The 16,492-nt window shown below is 34.8% G+C and overlaps 1 protein-coding gene across 1 annotated transcript; it reads right to left on the bottom strand.

Annotated features, from left to right (window-relative positions):
• Positions 1–1,826: 1,826 nt before the first annotated feature.
• Positions 1,827–2,966, bottom strand: LOC148165906 (uncharacterized). Its single transcript, XM_088049628.1, has 4 exons — positions 2,569–2,966; positions 2,317–2,515; positions 1,968–2,272; positions 1,827–1,916 (listed from the first exon to the last, which is right to left on the bottom strand). The coding sequence occupies exons 2-3, from the start codon at positions 2,446–2,448 to the stop codon at positions 2,003–2,005; spliced, it is 402 nt and encodes a 133-aa protein (XP_087905754.1). The 5' UTR covers positions 2,449–2,515; positions 2,569–2,966; the 3' UTR covers positions 1,827–1,916; positions 1,968–2,002.
• Positions 2,967–16,492: the final 13,526 nt, after the last annotated feature.

Here is a 16,492-nt window from a genome sequence, read left to right as displayed (position 1 = left end):
AATGCATAATGTGTGTATAATTGGTTGCCTACCTACATTGCAAATTTTAAGTAAACTTATAATTACGTTTTGAATCCGACTTTAGAGTACAGAATCTTGTTCCTGAAGTCTAAATTAATGAAAAAAAAATGTTTCAAGAGGGTTTCGATTAAATTTCAAATATCAGTCGCGAAGAAACCTGTTTAGTTTTCAACCAATCACACACAGCCCAAATAAGAACCGGCAAATTTAAAGAAATTTATTAATAACACAAACATTAACATGAATAAATTAATGAGTACAAAGTTTCTACTTAAAAACTACAACAGGACTTAGAAAGACGTTGAAAACCGCCTCGACTACACTCCTTACATTAAATCTCGCTTCTTTCGGTCTTTTGACCGTCGTTAAATTGTTGTTACTACAAGCGAGACAGCCGATTTCGTCTAACCCGACTTGTACCTTGAACCCCCCACCTCGTTGTTGAAAAGTGTCCCCCCTTAAAATCCCCGCTTGCACTTTCGTGGTGATTTCGAACGTGTACAAGTTGTACCTCTTGTCGATTTGATCGCGCTGTAAAACGAGCTGCACTCTTCGCGGACTGCTTGCGTGATCGAAGATGGTGCGAAAACTGTTCGAAACCGAGCGGATTTTAACATCGTTTTTCAGTTTTCTGGGTTGATTTCAGGAGGATTAGAACCGAGAAGACGACTTGGATGAAAGCCGTGAATTTCTTGTACCGTGTTTGGGCGGTGAGGACCACGAAGAGGCAGAGAGACTGAAGATGAGGCCGGTGAAAACGAAGAAGGGCTAAGCTTCCGCGGAGTCAACGTCACGTGCATCGGAAGTCGTGGAACTCTCGCTTCACCTGCAACATTTGGAACGTGACAACTTGTCACTAGCATCAGCACCACCAGCAGCTGCGTTTCTGACTTCGCCAAAAAGAAAAAGGCTAGGAACCATACCAACTTCAAGTACAAGATCTTAAGGGCTAGATGTGGGTGGAGAATCGACCTCTGGACGGACCAAAGGGATGTGATCCAAAGCCTTCAGATCAGGATGGGATTAACAATGGGTAAATGTCCGTGGGAATAATCCACCGTGGCCGATGGGTAAAATGATGTATAATAACGCAAGTTTACACCAAAAAACAAGCGAGATATCGATATGAGAAGTTTGGCATTGTTTTATTAATCATGAATTTTCGCGAAAATTTGTTTCATAAAAATATTATAATCTTCTATAACTAGACATTTAACAATCGTAGATAATATATATTAAAGAGCCACTTTGGGGTGATAAAAAATGACATAATAATTAAGTAGAAGCGAAAATTGCAAACGATTTGAGCACTTGTTTAGAAATGATAAGACAACAACGCTCGAATTCTGTTTTCGTGTTTGACGATCATCGCCTTCAACTTTCTTATTTCGTCGGCGAATTCTGGCAACGTTTTCTCCTAAATCAACAAAATTAGTTTAAGAAAAACCACAAACCTAAACTTGTGTTTGGTTTTGAGTCTTCCCCGATTTCGAAGAGCTTCGACACAGAAATGATCGCTTTCGATTCCATCCTTGAGCGAAATCAACAGACTCTTCAGTCGACAGCGCGCGCGCGCGCGCGCCGCACTGTCACCCAAAGTATCTGGATAGTCCGGTCAGTCCGGAGTTGTTTAGCCTCTAAAACCTCGAGATTTCGCATCCTCTCTTCGGCATCAGTCCTATGCCTGAGTTGAGTGTTGATGTAATATCACGCCTTCCACCATCTTCCTTCCTGCAAGAAGTGTAAAAAAGTTTCATCAAGAACATGTTTGTTTATCTCACCTGAAAAACTCTTCTTACTCTGTGCAGTCAATTGCTGTTTCTTCACGGCAAAGCTTTTAATTGCGCCTGCTTCTTGACCAACAGGAAAGACAACAAAGTTGTGTTAAGCTGCAACTAAGAGATTAAGGTGAGACCATGAATGGAGAGAAAAGAAAACAAACAAACCTTCCATCCTTCCTGAACAAACAGATCTCGCGTTTTCAAGAAACCAATAAATGATGTTTCCTTGACTTCACAAAATAGCTCACAAGACACCAGATGACCTTCAGAGCCTTTGTAGTACATATTTTCTTTCTTGACAACTGCATCTCGATGATGCTCTGTTTCCGTTGGTTGAGTTCCTTTGGCTCTTCTCTAGAGGAGAATACTCGTTTTCTGCTCGTAGACTCAACATTGCAAACTTCGTGCTCCCGCAATGCAATCAGCAACACTTGAAACATCTCCCAGTCACTGAACGACATCTTCAACCACTGGAAAAAGAACATTTGACTTTGAATTTAACCTTTTTCATCACCTTTTTCGTGATGTTATGCTCCTTGATCAATTCACTGTTCTCTGGGAGCACTGAATGGGTGGTTTCTTCAATTCTGTGCAATAACATGCAGAGTCCTTTAGCGTTGAGCGACGACAACCGCCTTTTCGACATCTTAGGCTATGGGTATCATCCATCGATTCAGTCTCTTAATAATAAACTCTGGTAATGAAGTTGGAACCTGAAATACCACGAAACATTTCAAGGCTGGAATTCAAACAGTTTTCAGCTTACCTGCGTTTAAAAATTTCAATAAGACCCATCAATTTGTTGCAAATCAACTCCAACTAAAAATAGCTTCAAATGAACTTCTTAACTTGTGTAATTTCTTTGCTACCATGCCCAGAAGAACGAGAAAGTAAACAGTAAAGAATTTTGGTAGTCTCTTGTGCAAGCAGGATCGTTGTTAATCATTTGTTGTACTCTGAAAATAAGTTTAGTAAATCATGAACATAACCTCAATGTGTGCTGTCAAAATATTCAAGTTAAGACATACGTTAAGATAGAGACACAATACCATTTTTAAATAATTAATAGAATCGTAACCAAGTCGTGAATGTTAAATCAGACTTCAGATTCTTACTCCTGAGGACAAAATTAATAAAAAGAGGATTTTCTTGCTTTAATTTTCATCGAAAAACTGCAAACCAAATAAAAGTTTGAAAAATTAATAAAACATTAACGGAGCGTCGGATCGAAAAATCTTTGACGGATTCTTGTTCCTGAGGTCCAAATTGATGGAAAAAGTCGGTTTCAAAGAGATTTTATTTTTTGTCGAAATCGCCAAAAATCCATGATGTTTAGTCTTTGAACTTTTTTTGGCGAAAAACGCGAAAGTTCGCAGATCGACACGAAACTATGCACATGGCATAATTTGACATTTCCACATCCATTTTTGGTCTCCGTTCCTCGCTATCTGCAAGATTTTTTGAGAAAATGCAAATTAAAAATTTTAAAATTCAATTTCCCGCGTCAAGCAATCTGTCAACGAAGCATAGAAGCTAGGACATGCGTCAACAGTCTTTAGTCCATAAATAATATTAAATAAAATATTAACAAAGTCGTAAATCTTAAATCAAAGTTCAGATTCGTTTTTCTGAGGTTAAAATTAACAAGTTAAGTAGTTTATTGTATTTATTTACACCGAAAAGTGAGAGAAGTTTTTCCATAAAAGCCACCTAGCGGAATAACGCCAAAGTTGATAGTTCACGCCTCCTCTCACCAGAGGGCTAAACTTTTGTTTTTAAAACTTACAATTTTTGAATCAAAACCATTTGCAGGAATAAGGAAGAATGATAAAAAACAATACCCTCAAATTAAACTAAAGGAGTATTAATAAAATAAAAAAACACAAACTCGACACTCTCCCTCCTTCTTGCAAAAAGTGTGAAAAAGTTTCATTAGGAACATGTTTGTTGGCTTACCTAAAAAAGACGAGGGAAACAATCTGAAATGGACGAAACTATCCATTCTTAATTAATGGTAATTGATTATTGCTCTAATTCCAACTGATCCAAGAGCCAAGAGCCAAGGTTAGTCCTTCGCAAGTGGCGCTTCCTCAAAAATATCTCATTTAACGACTTCTTCAATTCTTGTAGATCATTGTTGTTTTTATATGCTGATGTAACCGCAGCCAGCTTGTCGGACATTTCAGTGCTCATTTCTTTTTCCGACTAAAACAAACCAAATAGTTTTAGGTGTTCATCTTCCTCTGATACTACAAAAGCCATGACATCATAAAGACACTAAATTTAAATCCCAAATTTGCAATCTGCGTAAAATTCTGCGTTCACTGATGTATAATAACTCAAGTTTAGTCTAAAAAATAAGCGAGATATCGATATGAGAAGTTTGGCCATAGTTTTAGTCATGAATTTTCGCGAAAATTTGCAAATTTCGACTATTGGAAAATCTAAAAACGATTTCTTATGTAAAAAATCGCGAGAAAAACGATGCCGCAAACCGCATTCCAATATCTGAAATAGTTTTCGAGATATCGAGCATGAATTGTTTGGAACCTTCAAAAATTTGGCCATCTGGCGACAACCCAAAAATTCAAACGGCCATAACTCAGTTATTTCTTGTCGGATCTGAATTTAAATTCCAGATTTGGATTCAGCGTGAGATTCTGCGTAAAATGAGTCAAAATTTATTGAGTTTACCTACGAAATAAAGAAAGCATTGACCAAAAACTGTTTGGAAGTGGTCATTTTGGGGTGATTTTCAATCAATGTTTTCAAAATGAAAATGACGTTTAATAGCATTGAATTATATATCAGTCGAAAGAGGAGCTCAAAATCTATCTACTGGCCCAATTTGAGATCGATCAAACAAACGGTTTAGGAGTTATGCCCAAAAATAAAAAAAAATAAAAATTTTCATCGTTTGAGTCGCAATTTTTTTTCGCGAAAAATCGACTATCGAATTTTGGGCTTTTAAGCACTTTTTCTAACGTAAAATGAGCCGAGAAAAACGATGGCGCAAACCGCATCTCAATATCTCTAATAGTTTCCGAGATATTTAACTTTGAAAATTGGGAAAAATGAGAAAAAATGAAAATCAACTATCCGAAACTTTGATCGGCCATAACTCAGTTATTTGTTGTCGGATCTGAATTTAAATCCCAGATTTGGAATCTGCGTAAAATTCTGCGTTCACTGATGTATAATAACTCGAGTTTACTCTGAAAAATAAGCGAGATATCGATATGAGAAGTTTGGCCATAATTTTAGTCATGAATTTTTGCGAAAATTTGCAAATTTCGACTTTTGGAAAATCTAAAAACGATTTCTTATGTAAAAAATCGCGAGAAAAACGATGCCGCAAACCGCATTCCAATATCTGAAATAGTTTTCGAGATATCGAGCATGAATTGTTTGGAACCTTCAAAAATTTGGCCATCTGGCGACAACCCAAAAATTCAAACGGCCATAACTCAGTTATTTGTTGTCGGATCTGAATTTAAATTCCAGATTTGGATTCAGCGTGAGATTCTGCGTAAAATGAGTCAAAATTTATTGAGTTTACCTACGAAATAAAGAAAGCATTGACCAAAAACTGTTTGGAAGTGGTCATTTTGGGGTGATTTTCAATCAATGTTTTCAAAATGAAAATGACGTTTAATAGCATTGAATTATATATCAGTCGAAAGAGGAGCTCAAAATCTATCTACTGGCCCAATTTGAGATCGATCAAACAAACGGTTTAGGAGTTATGCCCAAAAATAAAAAAAAATAAAAATTTTCATCGTTTGAGTCGCAATTTTTTTTCGCGAAAAATCGACTATCGAATTTTGGGCTTTTAAGCACTTTTTCTAACGTAAAATGAGCCGAGAAAAACGATGGCGCAAACCGCATCTCAATATCTCTAATAGTTTCCGAGATATTTAACTTTGAAAATTGGGAAAAATGAGAAAAAATGAAAATCAACTATCCGAAACTTTGATCGGCCATAACTCAGTTATTTGTTGTCGGATCTGAATTTAAATCCCAGATTTGGAATCTGCGTAAAATTCTGCGTTCACTGATGTATAATAACTCGAGTTTACTCCAAAAAATAAGCGAGATATCGATATGAGAAGTTTGGCCATAATTTTAGTCATGAATTTTTGCGAAAATTTGCAAATTTCGACTTTTGGAAAATCTAAAAACGATTTCTTATGTAAAAAATCGCGAGAAAAACGATGCCGCAAACCGCATTCCAATATCTGAAATAGTTTTCGAGATATCGAGCATGAATTGTTTGGAACCTTCAAAAATTTGGCCATCTGGCGACAACCCAAAAATTCAAACGGCCATAACTCAGTTATTTGTTGTCGGATCTGAATTTAAATTCCAGATTTGGATTCAGCGTGAGATTCTGCGTAAAATGAGTCAAAATTTATTGAGTTTACCTAAGAAATAGAGAAAGCATTGACCAAAAACTGTTTGGAAGTGGTCATTTTGGGGTGATTTTCAATCAATGTTTTCAAAATGAAAATGACGTTTAATAGCATTGAATTATATAGCAGTTGAAAGAGGAGCTCAAAATCTATCCACTGGCCCAATTTGAGATCGATCAAACAAACGGTTTACCAGTTATGGTCAAAAATAAAAAAAAATAAAAATTTTCATCGTTTGAGTCGCAATTTTTTTTCGCGAAAAATCGACTATCGAATTTTGGGCTTTTAAGCACTTTTTCTAACGTAAAATGAGCCGAGAAAAACGATGGCGCAAACCGCATCTCAATATCTCTAATAGTTTCCGAGATATTTAACTTTGAAAATTGGGAAAAATGAGAAAAAATGAAAATCAACTATCCGAAACTTTGATAGGCCATAACTCAGTTATTTGTTGTCGGATCTGAATTTAAATCCCAGATTTGGAATCTGCGTAAAATTCTGCGTTCACTGATGTATAATAACTCGAGTTTACTCTAAAAAATAAGCGAGATATCGATATGAGAAGTTTGGCCATAATTTTAGTCATGAATTTTTGCGAAAATTTGCAAATTTAGACTTTTGGAAAATCTAAAAACGATTTCTTATGTAAAAAATCGCGAGAAAAACGATGCCGCAAACCGCATTCCAATATCTGAAATAGTTTTCGAGATATCGAGCATGAATTGTTTGGAACCTTCAAAAATTTGGCCATCTGGCGACAACCCAAAAATTCAAACGGCCATAACTCAGTTATTTGTTGTCGGATCTGAATTTAAATTCCAGATTTGGATTCAGCGTGAGATTCTGCGTAAAATGAGTCAAAATTTATTGAGTTTACCTACGAAATAAAGAAAGCATTGACCAAAAACTGTTTGGAAGTGGTCATTTTGGGGTGATTTTCAATCAATGTTTTCAAAATGAAAATGACGTTTAATAGCATTGAATTATATATCAGTCGAAAGAGGAGCTCGAAATCTATCTACTGGCTCAATTTGAGATCGATCAAACAAACGGTTTAGGAGTTATGGCCAAAAATAAAAAAATTGAAAAATTTTCATCGTTTGAGTCGCAATTTTTTTTCGCGAAAAATCGACTATCGAATTTTCGACTTTTAAGCACTTTTTCTGACGTAAAATGAGCCGAAAAAAACGATGGCGCAAACCGCAGCTCAATATCTCTAATAGTTTCCGAGATATTTAACTTTGAAAATTGGGAAAAATGAGAAAAAATGAAAATCAACTATCCGAAACTTTGATCGGCCATAACTCAGTTATTTGTTGTCGGATCTGAATTTAATTCCCAGATTTGGAATCTGCGTAAAATTCTGCGTTCACTGATGTATAATAACTCGAGTTTACTCTAAAAAATAAGCGAGATATCGATATGAGAAGTTTGGCCATAGTTTTAGTCATGAATTTTTGCGAAAATTTGCAAATTTCGACTTTTGGAAAATCTAAAAACGATTTCTTATGTAAAAAATCGCGAGAAAAACGATGCCGCAAACCGCATTCCAATATCTGAAATAGTTTTCGAGATATTGAGCATGAATTGTTTGGAACCTTCAAAAATTTGGCCATCTGGCGACAACCCAAAAATTCAAACGGCCATAACTCAGTTATTTGTTGTCGGATCTGAATTTAAATTCCAGATTTGGATTCAGCGTGAGATTCTGCGTAAAATGAGTCAAAATTTATTGAGTTTACCTACGAAATAAAGAAAGCATTGACCAAAAACTGTTTGGAAGTGGTCATTTTGGGGTGATTTTCAATCAATGTTTTCAAAATGAAAATGACGTTTAATAGCATTGAATTATATATCAGTCGAAAGAGGAGCTCGAAATCTATCTACTGGCTCAATTTGAGATCGATCAAACAAACGGTTTAGGAGTTATGGCCAAAAATAAAAAAATTGAAAAATTTTCATCGTTTGAGTCGCAATTTTTTTTCGCGAAAAATCGACTATCGAATTTTCGACTTTTAAGCACTTTTTCTGACGTAAAATGAGCCGAAAAAAACGATGGCGCAAACCGCAGCTCAATATCTCTAATAGTTTCCGAGATATTTAACTTTGAAAATTGGGAAAAATGAGAAAAAATGAAAATCAACTATCCGAAACTTTGATCGGCCATAACTCAGTTATTTGTTGTCGGATCTGAATTTAATTCCCAGATTTGGAATCTGCGTAAAATTCTGCGTTCACTGATGTATAATAACTCGAGTTTACTCTAAAAAATAAGCGAGATATCGATATGAGAAGTTTGGCCATAGTTTTAGTCATGAATTTTTGCGAAAATTTGCAAATTTCGACTTTTGGAAAATCTAAAAACGATTTCTTATGTAAAAAATCGCGAGAAAAACGATGCCGCAAACCGCATTCCAATATCTGAAATAGTTTTCGAGATATTGAGCATGAATTGTTTGGAACCTTCAAAAATTTGGCCATCTGGCGACCACCCAAAAATTCAAACGGCCATAACTCAGTTATTTCTTGTCGGATCTGAATTTAGATTCCAGATTTGGATTCAGCGTGAGATTCTGCGTAAAATGAGTCAAAATTTATTGAGTTTACCTACGAAATAAAAAAAGCATTGACCAAAAACTGTTTGGAAGTGGTCATTTTGGGGTGATTTTCAATCACTATTTTTAATGTAAAAACGACGTTTAATACCTTTGTATTATATATCATTCGAAAGAGGAGCTCGAAATCTATCTACTGGCTCAATTTGAGATCGATCGAACAAACGGTTTACGAGTTATGGTCAAAAATAAAAAAAAATAAAAATTTTCATCGTTTGAGTCGCAATTTTTTTTCGCGAAAAATCGACTATCGAATTTTGGGCTTTTAAGCACTTTTTCTAACGTAAAATGAGCCGAGAAAAACGATGGCGCAAACCGCATCTCAATATCTCTAATAGTTTCCGAGATATTTAACTTTGAAAATTGGGAAAAATGAGAAAAAATGAAAATCAACTATCCGAAACTTTGATCGGCCATAACTCGGTTATTTGTTGTCGGATCTGAATTTAAATCCCAAATTTGGAATCTGCGTAAAATTCTGCGTTCACTGATGTATAATAACTCGAGTTTACTCAAAAAAATAAGCGAGATATCGATATGAGAAGTTTGGCCATAGTTTTAGTCATGAATTTTCGCGAAAATTTGCAAATTTCGACTATTGGAAAATCTAAAAACGATTTCTTATGTAAAAAATCGCGAGAAAAACGATGCCGCAAACCGCATTCCAATATCTGAAATAGTTTTCGAGATATCGAGCATGAACTGTTTGGAACCTTCAAAAATTTGGCCATCTGGCGACAACCCAAAAATTCAAACGGCCATAACTCAGTTATTTGTTGTCGGATCTGAATTTAAATTCCAGATTTGGATTCAGCGTGAGATTCTGCGTAAAATGAGTCAAAATTTATTGAGTTTACCTAAGAAATAAAGGAAGCATTGACCAAAAACTGTTTGGAAGTGGTCATTTTGGGGTGATTTTCAATCAATGTTTTCAAAATGAAAATGACGTTTAATAGCATTGAATTATATAGCAGTCGAAAAAGGAGCTCAAAATCTATCCACTGGCCCAATTTGAGATCGATCAAACAAACGGTTTACGAGTTATGGTCAAAAATAAAAAAAAATAAAAATTTTCATCGTTTGAGTCGCAATTTTTTTTCGCGAAAAATCGACTATCGAATTTTGGGCTTTTAAGCACTTTTTCTAACGTAAAATGAGCCGAGAAAAACGATGGCGCAAACCGCATCTCAATATCTCTAATAGTTTCCGAGATATTTAACTTTGAAAATTGGGAAAAATGAGAAAAAATGAAAATCAACTATCCGAAACTTTGATAGGCCATAACTCAGTTATTTGTTGTCGGATCTGAATTTAAATCCCAGATTTGGAATCTGCGTAAAATTCTGCGTTCACTGATGTATAATAACTCGAGTTTACTCTAAAAAATAAGCGAGATATCGATATGAGAAGTTTGGCCATAATTTTAGTCATGAATTTTTGCGAAAATTTGCAAATTTCGACTTTTGGAAAATCTAAAAACGATTTCTTATGTAAAAAATCGCGAGAAAAACGATGCCGCAAACCGCATTCCAATATCTGAAATAGTTTTCGAGATATCGAGCATGAATTGTTTGGAACCTTCAAAAATTTGGCCATCTGGCGACAACCCAAAAATTCAAACGGCCATAACTCAGTTATTTGTTGTCGGATCTGAATTTAAATTCCAAATTTGGATTCAGCGTGAGATTCTGCGTAAAATGAGTCAAAATTTATTGAGTTTACCTAAGAAATAAAGAAAGCATTGACCAAAAACTGTTTGGAAGTGGTCATTTTGGGGTGATTTTCAATCAATGTTTTCAAAATGAAAATGACGTTTAATAGCATTGAATTATATATCAGTCGAAAGAGGAGCTCAAAATCTATCCACTGGCCCAATTTGAGATCGATCGAACAAACGGTTTACGAGTTATGGTCAAAAATAAAAAAATTGAAAAATTTTCATCGTTTGAGTCGCAATTTTTTTTCGCGAAAAATCGACTATCGAATTTTGGGCTTCTAAGCACTTTTTCTAACGTAAAATGAGCCGAGAAAAACGATGGCGCAAACCGCATCTCAATATCTCTAATAGTTTCCGAGATATTTAACTTTGAAAATTGGGAAAAATGAGAAAAAATGAAAATCAACTATCCGAAACTTTGATCGGCCATAACTCAGTTATTTGTTGTCGGATCTGAATTTAAATCCCAGATTTGGAATCTGCGTAAAATTCTGCGTTCACTGATGTATAATAACTCGAGTTTACTCTAAAAAATAAGCGAGATATCGATATGAGAAATTTGGCCATAGTTTTAGTCATGAATTTTTGCGAAAATTTGCAAATTTTGACTTTTGGAAAATATAAAAACGATTTCTTATGTAAAAAATCGCGAGAAAAACGATGCCGCAAACCGCATTCCAATATCTGAAATAGTTTTCGAGATATCGAGCATGAACTGTTTGGAACCTTCAAAAATTTGGCCATCTGGCGACAACCCAAAAATTCAAACGGCCATAACTCAGTTATTTGTTGTCGGATCTGAATTTAAATTCCAGATTTGGATTCAGCGTGAGATTCTGCGTAAAATGAGTCAAAATTTATTGAGTTTACCTACGAAATAAAGAAAGCATTGACCAAAAACTGTTTGGAAGTGGTCATTTTGGGGTGATTTTCAATCAATGTTTTCAAAATGAAAATGACGTTTAATAGCATTGAATTATATATCAGTCGAAAGAGGAGCTCGAAATCTATCTACTGGCTCAATTTGAGATCGATCAAACAAACGGTTTAGGAGTTATGGCCAAAAATAAAAAAATTGAAAAATTTTCATCGTTTGAGTCGCAATTTTTTTTCGCGAAAAATCGACTATCGAATTTTCGACTTTTAAGCACTTTTTCTGACGTAAAATGAGCCGAAAAAAACGATGGCGCAAACCGCAGCTCAATATCTCTAATAGTTTCCGAGATATTTAACTTTGAAAATTGGGAAAAATGAGAAAAAATGAAAATCAACTATCCGAAACTTTGATCGGCCATAACTCAGTTATTTGTTGTCGGATCTGAATTTAATTCCCAGATTTGGAATCTGCGTAAAATTCTGCGTTCACTGATGTATAATAACTCGAGTTTACTCAAAAAAATAAGCGAGATATCGTTATGAGAAGTTTGGCCATAGTTTTAGTCATGAATTTTCGCGAAAATTTGCAAATTTCGACTATTGGAAAATCTAAAAACGATTTCTTATGTAAAAAATCGCGAGAAAAACGATGCCGCAAACCGCATTCCAATATCTGAAATAGTTTTCGAGATATCGAGCATGAATTGTTTGGAACCTTCAAAAATTTGGCCATCTGGCGACAACCCAAAAATTCAAACGGCCATAACTCAGTTATTTCTTGTCGGATCTGAATTTAAATTCCAGATTTGGATTCAGCGTGAGATTCTGCGTAAAATGAGTCAAAATTTATTGAGTTTACCTACGAAATAAAGAAAGCATTGACCAAAAACTGTTTGGAAGTGGTCATTTTGGGGTGATTTTCAATCACTATTTTTAATGTAAAAACGACGTTTAATACCTTTGTATTATATATCATTCGAAAGAGGAGCTCGAAATCTATCTACTGGCTCAATTTGAGATCGATCGAACAAACGGTTTACGAGTTATGGTCAAAAATAAAAAAAAATAAAAATTTTCATCGTTTGAGTCGCAATTTTTTTTCGCGAAAAATCGACTATCGAATTTTGGGCTTTTAAGCACTTTTTCTAACGTAAAATGAGCCGAGAAAAACGATGGCGCAAACCGCATCTCAATATCTCTAATAGTTTCCGAGATATTTAACTTTGAAAATTGGGAAAAATGAGAAAAAATGAAAATCAACTATCCGAAACTTTGATCGGCCATAACTCGGTTATTTGTTGTCGGATCTGAATTTAAATCCCAGATTTGGAATCTGCGTAAAATTCTGCGTTCACTGATGTATAATAACTCGAGTTTACTCAAAAAAATAAGCGAGATATCGTTATGAGAAGTTTGGCCATAGTTTTAGTCATGAATTTTCGCGAAAATTTGCAAATTTCGACTATTGGAAAATCTAAAAACGATTTCTTATGTAAAAAATCGCGAGAAAAACGATGCCGCAAACCGCATTCCAATATCTGAAATAGTTTTCGAGATATCGAGCATGAATTGTTTGGAACCTTCAAAAATTTGGCCATCTGGCGACAACCCAAAAATTCAAACGGCCATAACTCAGTTATTTGTTGTCGGATCTGAATTTAAATTCCAGATTTGGATTCAGCGTGAGATTCTGCGTAAAATGAGTCAAAATTTATTGAGTTTACCTAAGAAATAAAGAAAGCATTGACCAAAAACTGTTTGGAAGTGGTCATTTTGGGGTGATTTTCAATCAATGTTTTCAAAATGAAAATGACGTTTAATAGCATTGAATTATATAGCAGTCGAAAAAGGAGCTCAAAATCTATCCACTGGCCCAATTTGAGATCGATCAAACAAACGGTTTACGAGTTATGGTCAAAAATAAAAAAAAATAAAAATTTTCATCGTTTGAGTCGCAATTTTTTTTCGCGAAAAATCGACTATCGAATTTTGGGCTTTTAAGCACTTTTTCTAACGTAAAATGAGCCGAGAAAAACGATGGCGCAAACCGCATCTCAATATCTCTAATAGTTTCCGAGATATTTAACTTTGAAAATTGGGAAAAATGAGAAAAAATGAAAATCAACTATCCGAAACTTTGATCGGCCATAACTCAGTTATTTGTTGTCGGATCTGAATTTAAATCCCAGATTTGGAATCTGCGTAAAATTCTGCGTTCACTGATGTATAATAACTCGAGTTTACTCCAAAAAATAAGCGAGATATCGATATGAGAAGTTTGGCCATAATTTTAGTCATGAATTTTTGCGAAAATTTGCAAATTTCGACTTTTGGAAAATCTAAAAACGATTTCTTATGTAAAAAATCGCGAGAAAAACGATGCCGCAAACCGCATTCCAATATCTGAAATAGTTTTCGAGATATCGAGCATGAATTGTTTGGAACCTTCAAAAATTTGGCCATCTGGCGACAACCCAAAAATTCAAACGGCCATAACTCAGTTATTTGTTGTCGGATCTGAATTTAAATTCCAGATTTGGATTCAGCGTGAGATTCTGCGTAAAATGAGTCAAAATTTATTGAGTTTACCTAAGAAATAGAGAAAGCATTGACCAAAAACTGTTTGGAAGTGGTCATTTTGGGGTGATTTTCAATCAATGTTTTCAAAATGAAAATGACGTTTAATAGCATTGAATTATATAGCAGTTGAAAGAGGAACTCAAAATCTATCCACTGGCCCAATTTGAGATCGATCAAACAAACGGTTTACCAGTTATGGTCAAAAATAAAAAAAAATAAAAATTTTCATCGTTTGAGTCGCAATTTTTTTTCGCGAAAAATCGACTATCGAATTTTGGGCTTTTAAGCACTTTTTCTAACGTAAAATGAGCCGAGAAAAACGATGGCGCAAACCGCATCTCAATATCTCTAATAGTTTCCGAGATATTTAACTTTGAAAATTGGGAAAAATGAGAAAAAATGAAAATCAACTATCCGAAACTTTGATAGGCCATAACTCAGTTATTTGTTGTCGGATCTGAATTTAAATCCCAGATTTGGAATCTGCGTAAAATTCTGCGTTCACTGATGTATAATAACTCGAGTTTACTCTAAAAAATAAGCGAGATATCGATATGAGAAGTTTGGCCATAATTTTAGTCATGAATTTTTGCGAAAATTTGCAAATTTCGACTTTTGGAAAATCTAAAAACGATTTCTTATGTAAAAAATCGCGAGAAAAACGATGCCGCAAACCGCATTCCAATATCTGAAATAGTTTTCGAGATATCGAGCATGAATTGTTTGGAACCTTCAAAAATTTGGCCATCTGGCGACAACCCAAAAATTCAAACGGCCATAACTCAGTTATTTGTTGTCGGATCTGAATTTAAATGCCAGATTCGGATTCAGCGTGAGATTCTGCGTAAAATGAGTCAAAATTTATTGAGTTTACCTACGAAATAAAGAAAGCATTGACCAAAAACTGTTTGGAAGTGGTCATTTTGGGGTGATTTTCAATCAATGTTTTCAAAATGAAAATGACGTTTAATAGCATTGAATTATATATCAGTCGAAAGAGGAGCTCAAAATCTATCTACTGGCCCAATTTGAGATCGATCAAACAAACGGTTTAGGAGTTATGCCCAAAAATAAAAAAAAATAAAAATTTTCATCGTTTGAGTCGCAATTTTTTTTCGCGAAAAATCGACTATCGAATTTTGGGCTTTTAAGCACTTTTTCTAACGTAAAATGAGCCGAGAAAAACGATGGCGCAAACCGCATCTCAATATCTCTAATAGTTTCCGAGATATTTAACTTTGAAAATTGGGAAAAATGAGAAAAAATGAAAATCAACTATCCGAAACTTTGATCGGCCATAACTCAGTTATTTGTTGTCGGATCTGAATTTAAATCCCAGATTTGGAATCTGCGTAAAATTCTGCGTTCACTGATGTATAATAACTCGAGTTTACTCTAAAAAATAAGCGAGATATCGATATGAGAAATTTGGCCATAGTTTTAGTCATGAATTTTTGCGAAAATTTGCAAATTTCGACTTTTGGAAAATATAAAAACGATTTCTTATGTAAAAAATCGCGAGAAAAACGATGCCGCAAACCGCATTCCAATATCTGAAATAGTTTTCGAGATATCGAGCATGAACTGTTTGGAACCTTCAAAAATTTGGCCATCTGGCGACAACCCAAAAATTCAAACGGCCATAACTCAGTTATTTGTTGTCGGATCTGAATTTAAATTCCAGATTTGGATTCAGCGTGAGATTCTGCGTAAAATGAGTCAAAATTTATTGAGTTTACCTACGAAATAAAGAAAGCATTGACCAAAAACTGTTTGGAAGTGGTCATTTTGGGGTGATTTTCAATCAATGTTTTCAAAATGAAAATGACGTTTAATAGCATTGAATTATATATCAGTCGAAAGAGGAGCTCGAAATCTATCTACTGGCTCAATTTGAGATCGATCAAACAAACGGTTTAGGAGTTATGGCCAAAAATAAAAAAATTGAAAAATTTTCATCGTTTGAGTCGCAATTTTTTTTCGCGAAAAATCGACTATCGAATTTTCGACTTTTAAGCACTTTTTCTGACGTAAAATGAGCCGAAAAAAACGATGGCGCAAACCGCAGCTCAATATCTCTAATAGTTTCCGAGATATTTAACTTTGAAAATTGGAAAAAATGAGAAAAAATGAAAATCAACTATCCGAAACTTTGATCGGCCATAACTCAGTTATTTGTTGTCGGATCTGAATTTAAATCCCAGATTTGGAATCTGCGTAAAATTCTGCGTTCACTGATGTATAATAACTCGAGTTTACTCTAAAAAATAAGCGAGATATCGATATGAGAAGTTTGGCCATAGTTTTAGTCATGAATTTTTGCGAAAATTTGCAACTTTCGACTATTGGAAAATCTAAAGACTATTTCTTATGTAAAAAATCGCGAGAAAAACGATGCCGCAAACCGCATTCGAATATCTCAACTAGTTTTCGAGATATCGAGCATGAATTGTTTGGAACCTTCAAAAATTTGGCCATCTGGCGACAACC

Source organism: Gnatocerus cornutus, unplaced genomic scaffold, assembly GCF_029298725.1.
Source record: "Gnatocerus cornutus isolate USDA-ARS CGAHR unplaced genomic scaffold, icGnaCorn1.1 ctg00000145.1, whole genome shotgun sequence".
NCBI classification, from domain to species: Eukaryota; Metazoa; Arthropoda; class Insecta; order Coleoptera; family Tenebrionidae; genus Gnatocerus; species Gnatocerus cornutus.
Note: the sequence above shows the minus strand (reverse complement) of the source record. Positions and strands in the feature narration are given on the sequence as shown.

What these genes read in the sequence shown, in the direction of transcription:
- LOC148165906 (XM_088049628.1), bottom strand. Translation starts at nt 2,448, where the DNA reads ATGTCGAAAAGGCGGTTGTCGTCGCTCAACGCTAAAGGACTCTGCATG. An exon ending in AGCATAACATCACGAAAAAG is followed by an intron (nt 2,273 to 2,316) that starts GTGATGAAAAAG and finishes TTCTTTTTCCAG; the next exon opens with TGGTTGAAGATGTCGTTCAG.